Source organism: Nomascus leucogenys, chromosome 1a (assembly GCF_006542625.1).
Source record: "Nomascus leucogenys isolate Asia chromosome 1a, Asia_NLE_v1, whole genome shotgun sequence".
Lineage (NCBI taxonomy): Eukaryota > Metazoa > Chordata > Mammalia > Primates > Hylobatidae > Nomascus > Nomascus leucogenys.
Window position 1 is genome coordinate 67601252 of NC_044381.1, and position 19237 is coordinate 67620488.

The 19237-nt window shown below is 42.4% G+C and overlaps 1 protein-coding gene across 14 annotated transcripts in view; it reads right to left on the reverse strand.

Moving 5' to 3' along the window:
- NIN (ninein) overlaps window positions 1–19237 on the reverse strand; it is a 115167-nt gene that overhangs the window by 58248 nt on the left and 37682 nt on the right. For 8 of the 14 annotated variants that reach the window (XR_004029616.1, XR_004029618.1, XR_004029619.1 and 5 more), the window contains exons 5-7: window positions 16514–16603; window positions 14788–14957; window positions 806–845 (exon numbers count right to left, since the gene is read on the reverse strand). Coding sequence is in view for 8 of the 14 variants with exons in the window: in XM_030810306.1 (XP_030666166.1) it covers window positions 806–845; window positions 14788–14957; window positions 16514–16603 (300 nt within the window). In the remaining 6 variants the exon portion in view is untranslated. The remainder of the gene's footprint in view (window positions 1–805; window positions 846–14787; window positions 14958–16513; window positions 16604–19237) is intronic. The other 6 variants (XR_004029617.1, XR_004029620.1, XM_030810384.1 and 3 more) reach the window with 1 other exon arrangement.

Here is a 19237-nt window from a genome sequence, read left to right on the forward strand (position 1 = left end):
ATTAAGCCCATTACTGCTGTGGCGTTTCAACCTAGAGAACAGGTTGTAATTACACGTAAGTACAGTTAATCCACAGAGGGCTGTGAAGTGGGCTGAGGTTCTGTTAGCTGAACCACAGTGCCATCTGGTGGCCACAGGATCAACGTGTTCTGATGCTTCTTAAATACATTTGAAACTTGTCAAGGGATGCATTTTTAAATTAATTAATTTATTTATGTTGTTATTTTTATTTTTTGAGACACAGTCTCTTCTGCTATCCAAGCAGGAGTGCAGTGGCACAATCACGGCTCACTACAGCCTCCAACTCTCGGGCTTAATGGATTCTCCCACCTCGGCCTTCTGAGTAGCTGGGATGACAGGCATGTGCTACCACACCTGGCTATTTTTAGTAGAGACGGGGTATGCCATGTTTCCCAGGCTGGTCATGAACTCCTGGGTTCAAGTAATCCTCCTGTCTTGGCCTCCCAAAGTGCTGGGATTACAGGCGTGAGCCACTGTGCCTGGCCAAGGGATGCATTTTAATAGGTCACTATTTAAGACTGTTAGAAAATTAATCTGAAAGTCTGTATAAGAGAGAAATTAGCCCGTAAGTGAAATTATATATCTTAGTTACCATCTCTTGCATGATATTAAATGCTAGGATTTTAAAACTGAAAGCTATCAATTGGGAATAAATTTTTTGTTGCTGTTGTTCTTAATGTTAATTCCCAGCTGGCCTGCAGCGTAAGAGATCAGAAAGACGGGGTATGGAGAGCACCTGGCAGCCCTTCCCTTCCAGGCACGTCCTGACACACTCGGCTCTTACCTTCCGCTTCATACTCCTCACTGCGTTGCGTCTTCCAGTGCTAGAGAAGGCAAGAGAAGATTAGTGTGCTTTAGAACTTATTCAGAAAGAACTATCCTAGCTTTTCCTAGAGCAGATCACTCTCTGGCTCTGAAATCATCATCTAGGTGAGTCACATAATTTCAGGACTCTCTAGTGTATCCATCTAGATGAGTTCTCTTCAGTTAACCAGCCAGTCAGGACGAGACGCCTAAGAAACTCCACACAGCCTTCCGCAGCATTTCACCAAGGGTTTGTCCTCATTTGCTATGTCACTTATTCAACAGCAAAACCTATCACAATCAGTTAAACCCAGCCAAAGCAAATATCCAGTATCCATCAACCAACAAGTATCTGTATACATGCATTTATGAATTTATTCTTCAATAAATGTGTACTGAGTGCTTCTCTTTGTGCTAGGTACTGTGCTAGGTCTTGGTAATACAACCATGAACAGGACAAACATTTCCTCCCTCAAGAAGTTTATATGCTAATGAAGACATACAGACAAGAAAACAGGAAATACAACAGGGTAGTATTTTAAGTGCTATGACAAGGAAGTTCAGGATGCTATGTGGCTACACAGATGGGATACTTTAGACTTGGTAAATCGGAAAGAAGCAATGTCTAAACTGAGACCTGAAGGATAAACTGCAGAGAGCCAAATGAAAAGAAGGTGGCAAGCCGGGCACAGTGGCTCACGCCTGTAATCCCGGCACTTTGAGAGGCCGAGGTGGGCGGATCACGAGGTCAGGAGATCGAGACCATCCTGGCTAACACAATGAAACCCCGTCTCTACCAAAAATGCAAAAAATTAGCCGGGTGAGGTGGCGGGTGCCTGTAGTCCCAGCTACTCGGGAGGCTGAGGCAGGAGAATGGCATGAACCCCGGGGGCGGAGCTTGCAGTGAGCCGAGATCGCGCCACTGCACTCCAGCCTGGGCAACAGAGCGAGACTCCATCTCAAAAAAAAAGAAAGAAAAGAAAAGAAGGGGGCAGCTGTTATTTGCTGAAGCAAGGAGGCAAGAATGAGCCTGGTGTATCTGTGGCATTGTGAGGAGAGAGCTGCAACTTAAGTAGGCTAGAGAAAGTATAAAATGTACATTACCAGTAAATTACATTAAAGGCAGTTCAATGTATCTGAATTGGACCATTTTGCCACCTTATCAGGCTTCATTACTCCTGCCTCTTCTCCCAAGTCACAGCATACAGTTGTAATTTGTGTACTGCATAAAAGTGCCCCGCTAAGAGCACAGGGCAGGACCAAAATCCAGCCCTTGCTCCACTGGCTGGGGATAGTACAGGTTGTCTTTGGACTAGTTGCAACAAGCAGGTCCACAGTGGCTGTGGCTTCCAGCAAATGGCTTTAGCCTCTCCAGTAAACTGCCTAAAACTAATCACTGTTATGGGGGGTTACTACAACCATCAAAGAAAACCCTGTTAGAAAAGGTGAATCGCCCTTTCCAAACCGGGCTGCTGTCATAGCAGTGATCCAGCTTTACGAATGAAGCTGCCTTTGATAACAAATAACCAGCACATTTTCTGGGTAGCTGACTTGTACAAGACTAGTTGATTGCTTAGAATCCGAAAATAAACTCGACAGGAAAGTCAGCCTAATTAATACCTGTCTCTAGAACTTGGATTCCTCATGACAGATGGTATGCCACGTAAAATTTTTAGATGAAATGTTGTTTTTCAGTAGTTCATTCAAGTTAATACGAGTTGAAGTTCTTTTTTCAGGCAACCTACGCTCATCTACTTTATTCTCCACACTCACTAGTGGTAGTTCTCACCTCTTAAATGAGGGCCAACCACCTACCACAGTTTCACAGGTCCATGTTTTACTTAAATATTTAAGATAGTACCAATTCAGAGAGTTCATTTAATTTGGCCATACCAAGCTGACAATGCTGAGATGGGTTGTTGCTGACAAATGGAAGACATCAAAAGGCCATAACTCAAAATGTTTAAGTTCACTACAATTCATGCAGATTACAATGGAAAGTCACTAATAAACACAGTATCAGTGAAAAGTGAATTAGGACACGGTGTGATTTTTGCTGTGATAACAATTTCATCAGCTCACTCAGCCTACATTTCTACATAAAGACGTCTCTCTAATCTACTGGATGTCTGAGGAATGGTGGGGATGGGGAGCAAGTGGTAAAGTCAACAGTCCTTCATAAATTTTCTTACATTCTCATTTCTGGTCAGAATTAAATTGTTTTCACATAAGAAATTTTAAATCAACAAAACCATCCTGCCTGTCTGTCCCTCCACATTTATTTCCCTATTCAACAGAGCAGACAATTTAAATGCTCATACTACTTCGGCATACAAAATTATGAAAATTCATTATTTAGCATACCAGTTGGAAACACCCCAGAACTAAATCCACCAATTCCACCCATGACAAATAAAATAGGGTTTTATGGTCTCAGAACCATTGGTCGAAACCTACCAAATCTCAAGCAGGGCATGATTTCTAACAGCAGAAATGAATGGGAGAAATGGCAGGAGAATATGTTATCACTGGCCCCAAACCATAAAGAGAGTCCCAGTTGGAACATACAGCTGTAAAAATGCAACACACACACCTTCAAAAAATCCTTGTCATTACTAAAGCATTGGCTCATTTACTTCTCAGTTCATTTGAAAATAGTGAGCACAGAATTCAGAGAAGCGTGATGCTCCAATATACTGTTTCCAACGTCTTATGAGTCTATGGGACTGGGTGCCTATGTCTGATTCACTCTTTGGGACAGTACTTCCCTGCTGCCTTCTTCCCCAGATTCTTACTCCTAACTAATAAGGGATAGAGTATGGAGGCCACTGCATAGACTTAGGAGCCAGACTGCCTGGTGCTAAATCATGGCTTCCCTACCAGGTCGGCCTTAGGCAAGCTTCTGACCACTTCTGCCTCAGGTTCTCTGCCTATAAAATGGGAACAAAGTAGTACATATTTCATGGAGTTATGGCAAAGTGCTTAGAATTGTGCCTGGCACATAGTAAGCTCTATACAATTTTGTTATTTTTATTGGACATATGTTTATATGATACATATAGTATTTTAATTTCCATATTTAAACTTAAAGCATTCAATTGGGTAGGCCTGGGGAGGTATCTGTTATTCATCTACATTTGTAAGAAAAATGCCAAGTCTTCCCAGCAGAGAAGCAAGAAACACAGACAATTCACATAAGAGGCAACATAATTAAAAACAAACAAATAAAAAAAAAAAACATGGGGGAAGGTTCATCTCAACAGCAATCAAAGGATTAAAACCAAAAAGTCATTTTGTTCCCAAAAAAAAGGGTCATTTTCTTCCTACTAAATTAGCAAAGTATTTAAGATATGACTTCTACTACCATCAAGGTTATGATTTAAAATAGGCCTGTTTATATGTTATGGGTAGCACTGTAAATGATTATTACATTTAGTAATGTAAATGGCTTTATGTCTCAAAAGCAATAAAAATGTTCATTTTTTTTGATCCAATAATTTCACTTGGTATTCAAAGACAATGAAATCAAGGAGGAAGAAAAGCCGTATGTGTAAATATGTACATCATGGCACTTTTTGTAAAAAGAAAGTATTGAAAACAATTTAAATATTCAACAATAGAGCATAAAGTATAATACTACACTAGAATGCAGTCATTAAAAGTATAATTAAAAAACCACGTAGGAACATGGAAAAACATCTTATGAAATGTTAAATGAAAGACCATTACAAAAATGCTATCTATACTGTGATTACCACCAGCAAAAACATTTATACAATTAGACAAAGGCTGGAAGGAAATAGACATAATAAAAACAGATGCATCTTGGTTGAAGGACTATGGGAAACAATTTCCTTTTATTCTTTTACAGTTATAAATGTTGTTTATGCAACAGAAATAGGTACAACTCTCACTATTTGCCCACTAAATTCTCACTAAATTTATTTCCTGTGACTTGGGGGTGGGATAAAGGGAAGCTCCCTCCTTTGGGAAAGATTGCTCTGCAGCATCTGCAACATCTCCCCCTATTATGACAGATGAGGAGGTTTGGTGGGAAGCCCAGGTGCTGCTCAGGCTGGTGAATGTTGGATGCCAATGCCTCCTAAAGTGGCAAGATCAGAGACACTCGACTGAGACCTGCCTTGTGGACTGAGACCATCCCAAAGAGACATTCTTGAGACAGTCCAACCCAAAAGCGTCAGATACGGCACAGCCTTCGAAAGCCCAGGCAGCATCCTCATCTTCAATGATTTCACACAAAATCTTAAGGCAAGTGGGGGTGGGGGTTGGGGGAGAAGAATAGTTTAAACATGGTTTTTGTTTGTTTCTATTTTTAAGATGGAGTCTCACTCTGTTCTGCAGCCTCAACCTTCCAGGCTCAGGTGATCCTCTGGCCCTCCCCGCCGACCCACCTACAGGTGCCTGCTACCACACCCGGCTCGTTTTTGTATTTTTTTTTTTTGTAGAGATGGGGTTTTGCCATGTTGCCCAGGCTGGTCTCAAATTCCTGGGCTCAAGTGATCTACCCACCTCAGCCTCCCAAAGTGTTGGGATTACAAGTGTGAGCCACTGCACCCAGCCAGTTTAAACATGTTTTAAAGTCTTCTGGGAGTAGCAGTATCCCAAGAATTCCCCCCAGGACCCTTTGTAAGAAACACAGAACCAGCCAGGACCACCCTGTTAAAAGGAGAAGCAGGCTTATGCTAATGGCTACATTTTCATTTCAAGACCACCTCAGTTAGAGATGGGGCTTACCACACAGATATGAGGTATTCCGTGCTTCCTTCTACCTAGTCTCCACCAAGGGTCTGTTCCCTTAATAAGAGGGAGAAAAGCACAGGGTGGCTGTGCATTTGTTATTAAATTGCTATTTCAGGGGGGTGGGTGGGGGAAGATTCAATTCATTCACAGCTCATTTATTTTCATTCTCACTGCCTGGAGCCAGTGGTTCCAATTAAAAAGCAGGGAAAGAAGGAGGGGAAGGCAGGTTAGAAGGCTGGGGGGATTAAATCATTCGATTACTGGAACACCACCAGTAAAGGGAGGCATCATTCTGGAAAAGGGTCCTTTAATTGCTGATGGCTTACCCAGCACAGTGGAAGCCTGGCAGGTGGCCTGTAGACACAGATCTGCCATGAGCACTAGAAGGACGATTATCACAAAAATCTTTGGAAAAGTAGGGGGGAAAGCGAGGGACAATGGCTGAGATGTGTTCACAAGACTGAATTCATGAGATAAGTTTTATTTCTTCCCTTGAAATGTAGCCTCTCATTGGAGAAAGAATGGATATTAATATACATAAAACTCATCCTGTGGGACTTCAGTTTCTCCCTACTCTGGAGACACAGTTGCAGACAGATAAGCAAAAGGGTTTGGCAGAGACACTGTCTGGGTTGTTTGGCTCTGCCACTTTCCGTGACCCCTCAGTACCTTACAGAGTGAGGAGGACACTCCAGTGCACCCAAAGGGACATGGAGTCATATGCTTGGCACTTAGGAAACCTTAGCTATTGTTATTATTTCAGTCAGAAAAATGATGTGGTTAGGGGTTTGGACTGCAGAGCCATACTCGAGTTCAATTTCCGCTCTACCACTTACTCGTGGTGTGACCTTGGCCAAGTTACTTACCCTCTGTGTGCCTCAGTTTCCTCATGAGTACATGAATAACAATGCGTACCTCTGATGGTGTGCTTCATATTTGGAAAGCACTTACAACAGTGCCCATTAAGTGTCAAGCATTTGTTAATAAATATTACAATGACTACTGTTACTACTTGGATGTGTAAAACTAGGACGAGGGCAGAAAAAACAGCAGACAGACCAGTGCCAGCTTTAAAGAACAAACCCAGAAGAGACTCTCTTTAAAAGCTATAGCCTTGATATGTTAATTGGCTTGATTTAGTTATTTCACAATGTATCCACATATCAAAACATCATGTTGTACACTGTAAACGTACATAACTTTTATAATTATCCCTTAATAAAGCTAAGGAAATCCCCAGAACTACAGCTTTGAGCATGATGATTGTGATGAAGTGGTGAACTTCCAATTCAACTTAGGATCAGGGCTTCCCCTGGGGCCCCTCCCTGCAGTGTCCCCTAGGCAGCCACGGCTGGCAGGGGCTGTCTTGTCCTTCCTCATTACCATGCCAGTGTACTGGCCAACAGCCCCATTGAGAGTAGGCAGAGGGGCGAAGGTCAGAGGTTGTCCAGCTCCAAAATGGCTGCTCACAAGACAGTCCCCACCCCCTCAGGTAGACAAAGGGAGTCCCCCCAAACCCACTCTGTGGGCCGTGCATCTCAATGTCATTCTGGCCATTGTAGCCAGCTCTTGAGTTGTCCTACAGCTGGACAAGGGTGCCCTGCACACAGCGGCTGCACAGGCGGCACCGATTTCTGGAATGCTTTCTTTGGAGGGACACCTGCTTTGCCGGACTGCAGAGCAGATGGCCCGAGCCTCCTGGATCTCCAGCTTCCAGCCCCAACGCCGGGCCAGCATCTGCAGCCTGTGGTCCTGGTGTGGCCCCTGCCCACAATAGCCCAGCCGCCACCCCCACCAGCCATCTGCTCCAGCGCAGACCTTTGCGCCCCGCAGAATGTACGGCTAATTAAAACCATTACGGGGGCAGACACGGGGCATTCTTTCCCAGCAGAGGTTGCTGAGCTGATCTCAGCAGCCTCAGAGCCTGGAGTAGAGTTGTTGTTATTGTTGTTCGTTTTTTTTTTTGGAAAGGAAAAAGCCCTGTAAACCCAGAGAGAAGAGGAAGGAAATGTGCTAGAGTAACATAGCTCCCCAAACTGAGCTGTAGTGTGCATTTAGAAGAGCAGCACATTGAGCTGAGCACAGGAAGTCTGAAAAAACCAGAAATCAGTTTAAGGAGAGTGCCCATGAAAGAAACTTTAAGACTCTTAAAAAATACAGCATCTATGGCATATTTCACTAACAGTCCTAAGTATTTATAAAGCCTGTGCTCTGAGCTGGGTAGTGGAAGCTGAGTGCGCCCGGCAGGGCTGGCTATTGTTTCTGCAGGGACACACTTCCTGGAACTGTGGTTCATTTTCCACTATGCCACCTTTGAAGGCAAAGGCAATGGAGAGTCTGACAGCCCAGCTCCCAATCTCTCCATTCTGAACTCCGGGACAAGCTCCTAAGGCCAGGGTTGTCACGACCAGAATGCAAATCAGTGCCTTTATCTTTAAAGGCAATTAAGTGCTACAAGTGCCTGCGGGGGATAACAGGAATTAATACGATTTTTAAATGCACACACATTTAGATGAGTCCTACTACAAATTCACACACATTTAGATGAGTCCTGCTACACTGAAGGCTAAAAAAGCCTTTGGTACTGCTGGTCCAAGGAAATGCTGAATTTAAGAGTTTGGGCCTTAAGCCTCTTCTCCTACAAAGGTTGGGGACTAGTTTTGGTTCACTGGATTTTAAAGTCCCTAAAGGAAAGAGATTTAAAAAAAAATACCTTTTCTGCTCCTCAGAGCTGCTAAGTAACGAATACTACTTTTCTGTTGGAAAATATTTAATGATATGTAGGACAGAAAATGTTACTGTCATCATGAACATTAATTCTTGATTTCTTGTCTGTTTTAGTTTCTAGTTAGAAGATAAATATTAGAAATTGTTGATCTGGAAGGAGGTGGCAGTGGGGTCTGGTCTCCAAGACAATTCCCGCTGGGATCAAGTCAGGAAGGCTCACCAGGACACTAAAGCCTAGAAGTATGTGTCAGAAAAAGAGACATTTTATAAGCTTTGAAGGAGCTTCTTTCTATCACTTTCAAGTGATCTACAATTGCATCTTGAATGAATGTTTCATCTCTGGGAATAGCCGGATGATCTGATAAGACTTAAGACAATGAAGGAAAAGACTGGAATTCCATTAAAAAAAAAAAAAAGTCCATCCTGAAGACATCATAGCCTTTGGTAGAATAAATGGCATCAGCAATAAAACTACTTGCTTTGTCAAAGACTGGAACAGAAAATTTAAGAAGGGAGTAACAGGAAAATAGGTGCATTTCAGCTACAAAAGATGTTAGCAGAACTTCTCTTGGTTATTAAGTTTACTGCAGAATTAAATATTGACTCTGTATGATGTAAATGAATAATTCATAAACTGCAAAGTTATGCATACATGAAAATGAACATAAGGGAACAGATAAGTCAGTTTCACACTTCTTGAAGAAGTTTCATTTTATGTAGGGTAGTAAAATCAGTTTGTCTTTTTTTAAGCTTTTTAACAACCACCTCCCCATCCTCCTACCCTCATAGTCCCAACACAAAGACTGGATTTGCTTGTAGTGCAGTAATCAGCTTTAACTTTTCTCTCAGGTCCTCACTTAAACCACACTGTGCAAGCCAATGGTTTTGGCTTACACTACTATTGTCTACAGTTGGAAAAATGACTGTATAACACGCCTTGCTGTTGATAAGAATCTTACTAGACCCGATTTATTCCCTGTGGAGAAAAACAGTTAACAAGGTGTACCCTGTTTTCAACCAGGGCAGAAAGCAAAGTGGTCCTGCCCCAATTGTATTAATTGCACAACCTTTTCTACCAGGCCTGAGTAATCGAGAACAGAATTGAGAATTAGTTTAGTTTTGTTTTGTTTTCCCTTCCACCTGCCCTCAGAAGAAACATGAGCATAAAATTCGAGGTCAGTTCAGTAGCTATTAATATACAAGGGAAAAAATGTACTCTTCTTACTCTCACTTGTTTCTTAACAAAGTAAAGCAAAAACAGTGACAACCAAAATCTCATTAATCACACCTCAGGTTGGAATCAAGAAGGTGCCCTTTGTTAGTCTGGATTAATTTAGAATAGAAATGGCCAACTGAATTGACTTAAGCGAAAATGATCCCATAAAAAAAGAAAAATCACCACTTTCTTTTCAATATCACCCAAGATGAGAGGTCAGACTCCCAAGGGATCCATTTGCCAGATAAACACATGAAATTGGAAGTCGAACACTCATGGTAGCCTGATGGTGGGACCTACCTGTCACTTATGAATTAGCACATTCTGCTTCGGGATTTCCAAGTGAAATTCTGAAATGCGTATTTTAGTGCTGAAGATTTAGCTAGGTTACAGTAGCCTTTCCCTACAGAGTAGCTTTATTGCCTTGTAAACTAAACTTGGTAGAAGAGACATGCTTAGTAGCTAGGTTATATATTTTCTGTTTCAGCAGGACAGAATCAAAGTGTCTGATAGAAGCATGGGGTGGCGGAAGAGATTTCCATCTGAAAAGACTTAAGACAATAAAGGAAAAGACTGGAATTCCATTAAAAAAAAGTCTATCCTGAAGACATTATAGATGTAAACATGTAAAATGTTTACAATTTATGTTGGGGCTTTAACATATATGAACTAAAACAAAAGTAAAATATGATCAAAAGCAACTCGTAACAAGATTTACTTTCATACATTCTACTCAGGAGAGGAGGCCAAGGTGGCAGAACATTTGCTACCCCCTAGTGCCAACATGGGCTCTCCCACCTGTGCCACCACATCACAGTGGGCACTCTGAATAGGCACCAGATGAGCTCCAAGTCGCTTGTAAGTCATGAAGCCTGAAGCTTCACAGGGGACTCACATTAAATATAAATTTAGTTGCTTCAAAGCAATCTCTATAATAGCCTCCCTCTCACATGCCTGTGTTTCTAGATGTTTTCTTCTTGAGTGGGAGATGAAGAGTGGAGTTGTAAGCAGACTGCAGTGAATGATTCTCAGTAATCACTGATGATGACCCACAATTTGGGTTAAGCTTATGGGCAATAGGAGAAGGCCCTCCAAATAAGGATGCAGAGAAAACTGTGAACCAGTAACCCAAGAGCCTAGGAATGAATTCTGGCTGACCTGTAGCAACCTCCCCTACTATGAAATCACCTTAGAGGGCAAAAGAGGAGAAAGTATTATTTTATCTTTTCAGATGACTGTCTGCTCACTAATCCCTATAGGATGAGTTCCTAGAAGCCAGCCCCCTTGGGGACAGTTTTTATAGGAGTTGTGACACTGTTCCATTCCACTGCCCACTCCTCCACAATCGTCAGAAAAATACAATTATACTTTGATGCAGCCCAGAGCTAAAATTAGTCTTCTGTTGAGTAGCAACAGTCAGATTTCCCTCTCTTTAACTTCGGATGATGGGTTTAGGCCCTTTTATTGTATTCATCACAAAAAGAAAAAGTCATTTGAGGAAAAATCAGACATGTCTGAGAGCAGGGGAAACTGAAGTCCAAAGGTGAGCTGAGAATCCCTCCTTTCCTTAAGCCGGGATCCAGAAGTCAAAGGAAAACTGCAATCAAAACAAGGAAGGCCTGGCTTCAGTTCCCCATCTTATTACTCCTTATGAAATAGTCACATCAGGGGAGACTTGGCCCCAGTCCCTCTTTCCACATTGCCTGGTGGCCCTGAGATTAAGTATGAGCCCAAGGAATAAATTCCCAACATACCCAGAGAGAGGAGACAGAAGGGCTTCCAGCAACCAAAAGGGAGAAAAAAGCAGCCAGCAGTACAATAAAGAACTGTCAGAGGCCGGGCACGGTGGCTCACGCCTGTAATCCCAGCACTTTGGGAGACTGAGGCAGGTGGATCATGAGGTCAGGAGTTCAAGACCAGCCTGGCCAAGATGGTGAAACCCGTCTCTACTAGAAATACAAAAATTAGCCAGGCATGGTGGCGCGTGCCTGTAACCCAGCTAGTAGGGAGGCTGAGGCAGAGAATTGCTTGAACCTGGGAGGCGGAGCTTGCAGTGAGCCGAGATTGCGCCACTGCACTCCAGCCTGGGCAACAGAGCGAGACTCCATCTCAAGAAAAAAACAAAACAAAACAAACAAACAAAAAACAAGATTTGTCAGATTCAGAACTCATTATAAGAGGAAGAAATCAATCCCACACATCATTGAGAATTTTTTTCCTCCCTACACTCTGCAGCTGGGGGCCACTCTAGAACAGGAAAGATCACTGGGTCTCCTAAGAGATCTGCACAACTTCTGTAGAAGGGACAGAGGTTTCCAGAGCAAGCTTGTACTGCCCATTGCATGAACTTCTGTAGGCCAACAGAATGGCCCTCAACTGCTAAGCCTAATATGGAAAATGACCAGAAACAGGAATGCTGTCTTGCCATAATAGTAGGTAACAAGACTGATGCATTGACGAGGCTGTACCACAAGATTCCTGCATACACAGGTGTGAAGGCAGCAAGTGTGACCCATAACCACAGCTGCTGTGCAAAGCTGGGCTTTGCCTTTTTTAACTGCCAACAGGAACATCGAAAATGTCTTGTGTGAAGCTATTAATTTTTTTTTTTTGGAGAGAAGGTCTTGCTCTGTCACCCAGGCTGGAGTGCAGTGGCACAATCTCGGCTCACTGCAACCTCTGTCTCCCGGGTTCAAGCAATCCTTCCACCTCAGCCTCCCCAGTAGCTGGGACCAAAGGGCATGCACCACCATGCTCAGTTATTTTTTTTGAGTTTCGTAGAAACAAGGTCTCATTATGTTGTCCAGGATGGTCTTGAACTCCTGGGCTCAAGTGATCCTCCTGCCTCAGCCTCCCAAAGTGCTGGTAGGCATGAGCCACCAGGCCCAGCACTGAAACTTAATTTTTTAAAGAGATGAAGTGATTTGAAAACTGACAGGCACAATTCAGCTTACAAAACACTTTATTTTTAGGCAAGAAAGCAGTTGGATGAGCTTTGGTTTGAGTCCACTTTTGGTAATAAAAAAAGGTGTGGTACAAAGGTGTTATCTTGTATTCCTACAGGCATTGCTCTGGTGTGGGATATAACAGAATAGCAAAGTCGAGTCAGTTGGAGTGCTCGCTGAGAACAGAAATCCAGAGAAATGACCCTCTCTGGGTCTCTATTTGCAGTTCTGTTGATGGAGGGTGGTGAATGCTACTGCTTCTGTGTATAGCATCAAGAGGTCATATCTAAGGGGTTTCTGGAGGAGTTAAGGGAAGTTGTAAGTACATCAAGGGTGAAATGATACTCCCAAAATATCATTTTACTAAGACATAAGCCACAAGATTTTGCCCAGGCTCAGGCCTCAACTCTTATCTTTATTTATACATGAAATCAAAGTCTCACTTTAAAAATAGTAAATCTCCCTGGGCACCAGTAGATAACATATAACAAGGATATAAGAAACATGTTGCCAGCAACAAAGTCAGCTCTGCCCAACAGCTTTCTGGGTATTCCTAGATGAGGACTAGAAACTCATGTCAAAAAATAAGTAAGCATTTACTTTCTCAGTACCAGATAATACCTCGGGGACTGAAATAGTTGGGGAAATGAGATATTAAACTTAAAAGTGTTTTCCAAATAACAAAAACTTACCCGCTCAAGTACTGAGACATTTCCCCATTTTTTTTCATAAAGAAGTACATTCCACATCACTCAGGGTTATAGAACAGACTTTATGATACCCTTCCTGACAGTAAGAAAACTATTATGAACACCGTACTAACTGAAGTATGTAAATTACTTGCATCCCTGAGATTGTATATGTAAAATTTTTGTGCGTATATGTGTTTTACTGGGGAAAGACCCCTATCTCAATTCGCAAAGGGACCCAAGAAAGGAGAAGGACTCCTGAAACTGTTCTCAGCTTTTTCTGCTTTTGGCTTTTTCTATTTTCAGCTGTCACTTCTCATCCACACTACTCTTATACCACTTTTGTGGGTTTTTTTTTTCTCTCTCTTCTCTCTTTTAGTTGCTTTTCTACCTCTCTTCTCAACAACATTTCTGCCACTGCTGCTTCACTTGTGGTGAAGGACAAGTGTCATTTGTTTTTTTTAAAAAATGATGCAGACCTCTGATCAGCAGACTGGTCATGTGCCCTTATAAATTTCCGTATTTATTGCCAACACTTGGGCTCAACACTTGGGCTCTTTTTTGTTATTTGTGGATTTTGGGATATTCTGGAAAGTTGAGGAGGACACTGGATGTCTGATTGCTGGGGCCATTATTGGGAGCAAGCTTCCTGTTGATTTCAGTAAGCTGAACATGGATGTTAGACTGCAATGAACACACAGGTGCACGCACACACACACGCACGCACACACACGCACACACACACACACATAGAGTCCACTGGTAATCTACAGACCACTTTCAGAAAGTTGAGGCGCTTTGTTTCTTTTCCAATTTATATTAGTATCTGAAATATCTGCAGCCCCAGTCTGAGCTGGGATTTGCAAGGAATATTTACAGCTTGCTCAGCATGGCATTTTCAATCATGTTCTATAAACGGGATGCTGGTAAATGAGCCATAAAGAAAGAATAAAGAAAATGTTACTGAACCTCCTTTATTGGTAGATTATGGCAATATGCAAAATGAAAAGATGGGGGATGAGGGAGGCTGGCGACACTCCGCATGCTGGACAACGAGACAGGCCTGGGTGCAAGGAATCCAGCAGGAAGAACCATGGCAACTGCTGGGCATTGGAAAGCACCCCAGGCTCAGTATCTTGAGGCAAAAACTAAGTGTTCTAGCTGCTTTATCACACTCAAAAGATAAGATGCAGGCTCTCAAAATGCCTGAACATGTTGGTTTCATTTCCTGCTATAGATGCTGTTCCTATAGTTTGGGGCAAGGGAGGGGGAGGAGCTGGTTCGCCTTTTAAATAACTAAAAATGATCATGCTATAGAGGAGAGAGATATTCAAGAACTAGAAGTGGGAGACCTCAGATGATGTGGAAATACCTGAACTCTAAATGTGTAGATGACGCATGCACAGAAATGTCAGCTCTCCAAAAGCTGAAACGAGGTAAAAACATTCAAAAGATAGAAACATTATATATGTCCAAAAGGCAAGTAATAAGATTAGCAAGGAGTTGGTAACTGAGAAAAGCCCACATCGTGCCATCAACCCCCTCAGCTCTCCTGTCTCTGTGCTGCACTGACGTGGGGCTCCACACTCGTGATCCAGATGAACGTGCATGCCCAACCCCTTACCTCACTGCAGTCACTGGCTGGGATGTGTGAAGGCCGCGCTTCTTCATCCAGTGGCTCAATCACCGTCACTTCGGCAAACTCCTCCACGGACTCTTGGAACTCGGGCAAGGACCTTCGCCCGTAACGCTTCCCACCTCTAACATATTTGGGCTGAGCTTCTAGTGAGCAGTCTGAGCGAGGAGACAAGAGTTGAGGCCACATGACATGAGAATCTCAGTTCTTAGCTGCCACTCACAGCCATCGGACACAGCCTCTTATACCAACCTCAAAATAAACCACCGTTTGCCAATTGTGGTGGCTGTGGGTGTATATGAGCCATCAGGTCAGATGCAGAGCACGCCTTCTAATTCTGAACGATTTATGGGACCATGAGTATATATCTGCACATGACGGGAGCAATCCAACAATGGCAGCAAGGGATCTGACTTAATAGTAGAGGATTAAGGTCAGGAAAAGGTGAGGGGTCACATTTGTTCTTCTGTTTATTAAGCTGAGTTTTCCAGCAGGATGGGAAGCCATCATATTAACAAAGAGACACCTTGGAGGAAGTCTTAGAAAATGGTAATACAACGGACACCAAATCAGCACTGTATACTCAGTATCCACATCAGTTAGTCTGAAACACCCTCCCCTACCTCAGTGATTCCTTTGTTAACCATTCCACTCTCTGATCTATCAGACAAGCAGGATGACAGAACAAAGAAATGGACACAACACATTCTAAGCAATTAATGACAGCTAGTTACTTATATGAAACCCGGCATCAAGATCTCATTGTAAAATTAAAAGCAGTAAAATAAAATAGCAAACGTGAAACCACAGTAAAAAAAAAAATTGTATTGTTTTATCTCTTTGTAAGCATCGGTGTTGTACAAAATAAAAAGGAATGTGCATGAGGAGAGAGTCATCTCTTGACCTTAAAGAAGGACTTCAGCATTTTGACATCACTTGCCTCAGGTTCAACATTCACCACCTTCCCCGTTACCATCACCACCACTGCTGCCATCACCACTGTCATCACCACCACCACCACCACCACCTCCACAACTACAGGCTAAGCTTTTTCTACAATTGGAGCTTTAAAGCAATAAAATAAATACTTCACTCTATTCAAATGTTATCTCAGATATAGATATTTTAGCACCTTGTACAGCGTTAGAATAAAATGTTTCATTAAAGTACAAAAGATGACAATGCTTTGATTTCTGTTGTCTTACTGTCCACACAGACATACTGTCTCTTGAGAACAGATATGTATTCTGTTTGAACATGAGTCTTAGCAAGGTATGTCTGAACTCAGACATGTAGACTTTTAAATGAGATTATGTACACGTATTACAAAAACGACCATAGGTGATTAGATAAGAACTAAAAGAAGGACAGTTCCTTTATCACCACTGAAACCATGTTGGGGTTTAGCTATTACTTCACAGTTTCCCAGGGAGGACCGGCGACCCTCTTTGACTAACCACCTCCCCGCCATGTCCTTCCTCTGGGACAAGCTCAGATTTCACTATCTTCACAAATGTAGCCAGACACATTCTGAAAATGCTCAGCAAAGCTCAGAGTGAAGTATTTATGGTAGCTATATAATTTCTAGTGATATTTATACCCAGCTTTAAAAAAGTCCCAGTCAAGTCATTTTATTAGGTCGAGTGATTCTCTTACAGGAAGTGTTTAAGCATACAAAATTTATACTGAAAATTGCATGCATATTTGAAGGTACCTTTTATCAGAAGACACTGTGTCAGCTTGTGACCATTCAGGAGCGGCCCAGACACCCGAGCTACTTGTTGGCAGCTGACACCCACAGATGCTAGTCAGATAAGAGGCAATGCAGAACCATCCTTAATTTATTACATATTCTTAAATTTTGGTGGCAGACAACAAGATACACCATTAGTGACTATAGGGGTTTGGAAAAGATTAAAAGGAACACTTAGAACCTTGGATAATGAACCACAGTATTTTCCCAGTGTAAGAACAAAGTCGTGTCCTGGGGATGGAAGTGGCGAAGGAGCTCTTATTGCATGCTGCACTTATACAGAGGTTAAAAATAAATAAATAAATAAAAGCAGTGGGAGAAAACAACTATCTTTTAAAAATCCATTGTGATCTAATCCCAAACCTACCGGTGGATGAAATCGTTCCCTGGTTGTTTACTACTCACTACCCCATGTAGTGCATAGGGTAGATGCAGTGGTGGATTCAAAACAGCTCTTTTTCTAAGCAATAAAAGGTAATAGATTGTGAGCCAGCAGGGACCCTATGGAGTTTTGGTTTATTTACTCATTTATTTTTGCATTGCCAGGCATTAAATTGTTTATTTAATTATCTTATTATAATAACCAATTTGAGCAAACTTTAAGTTAATATCCTTCATAGAATGTACAAACATGATAAAGTCAATTTCGAGAGACATCTATTAAAAAACTGTGTAACCTTTTTGGAATAAAGACATTAGCACACACAAAGATAAATGGGTTAAAGTTTTCTCATCACTTTATTTTCCAAACCATGCAAGTGACCAATAACGAAGTGGACTAATCACACCATTTAAAAATAGTCACCTCTTAGAATGACACACTCACACATCCCTCTCCCATTTAGAGCATCCGCCTCATTGCATTTAACATGATACGATGGGAACAGAGACAGCAAAGGTAAGGATGTCCAGAGAGAACATTAATGGTCAACAGCCCTTGCTGGGTTAAGCACTGAAAACACTATGATTCTCCTCGTCAATCTCAATCAGAGATTTAGAACTGAACAGCAGCAGTCCACCGAACCGTGGAGATTATCAGACACTCTTACCCACTCAAGTTAAAGAATGCCTTGACCCTTTCTGACCATGCCTAATGGAAGAGATCCAAAACTGCAACCCTGGGGCTGCGTTTATTTACTTTATGAGCACATCCAGATGAAACCTTTATTTTTCAGGGTGTCATTCTGGAATAATCTTATCTATGTCAGATAACATGGAGGCTTTTGGTTTATTAAGAAACGAAATTATTGACATCACAGAGCTTCCACAGGTGAGAGTATCTGCTCCAATCACCAGCTCCAAGAAGGGACATGAAATGCCTGGCCAATATGGCGAAACCCAGACTCCACTAAAAATACAAAAATTAGCCAGGCATGGTGGCTCGTGACTGTAGTCCCAGATACTTGGAAGGCTGAGGCAGGAGAATCAGTTGAACCTAGGAGGCAGAGGCTGCAGTGAGCCGAGACTGCACTACTGCACTCCAGCCAGGGCAACAGGGCGAGACTCTGTCTCAAAAACAGAAACAAAACAAAACAAAAAGAAATGCTACCAAAACAAAGTATAAAGGACTCCCATGTTTTCAGTGTTTCAGTGTTTGAGTTCCTTGAAAGTGTATTTATGATTCTCCCTGGATTGTCAAGCTTCTGAGTCATTTTTCCTTCTTTCTCATTTTCCATTTCTCCTAGTTGGCATCACTACAAAAATTAAAATGGGCTTCAAAGGAAAGCAGACAAGCCCAGCTTGCCTAGAGGTGTCTCAGACCCCACCCCTGGAAAGCTTATTATGAGACACACCAATCAGAGGACGGTGGCTTTGAGGCAGTCCAACCTGACCTAGTTTAATGATCTAGGTTTTATCCCATAAACCAAATGCTTGGTTATGAGCAGGGGACAGTAGAGAAACCTTGCTTCACCCCTCCACTGGAGTAATGTGGAAGTGAGTGACAGTCTCTACAGAGCACGTGGGAAAAACATCTGATTCAAGAGTTAAAAAGATGAAGAAAATACTATTCCTTCTGGCCTTAGAAATGACAGCTGGGTTGCCCACACGCCACATTTGTTATTTCACATCTCATCTGTCCCAAGAAGAGAAACTCCAGAGCTGTGATACTGTTCCCCTTCCAAATCAGGATAAACCACCATGCAAGTGTATGATGCTGGACCAGGGATCTTGCACTCATAATAAAAAGAAAGTTAAAATATGGTGTCAGGGAGAATGACCACTCTGAGTAGATAAGCCAGCTGCAGCCAGGGGAAATAACCAATACCCACCTCATTCCTCTCCCAATTCCTTTCCCAGCAGCAGTGTGGAGGGGAGAAACACAGCCTCCCCTACTCTAGGTTTCAAGCAGTACAGAGTACACTTTTTAAAGCTCTCCCCTAAAACTGACCACTGCACCAGATCACCACATCTGCATCAGATGTGATACAGGTCACTGCTTAGCATGCTCAGCTTTCCTAAAACCACTGCGTGAACGGCCAAAGCCAAAGCAATGAGGACCTAAGGGAAGCTAAAATCATTATGCAAAAGCCTGAACACTATATATTCAATTGAATGCTTTCTTTGCAAAAACATAAGCTCAGGACCCGGAATGAAGTGGCAGCCATAGCTGCTTCCTGGAAGTTAAAGGAGATTCTTCAAAGATGCTCCCCAGTGTTAGCCACATTCATTTAACGCATAAGCATA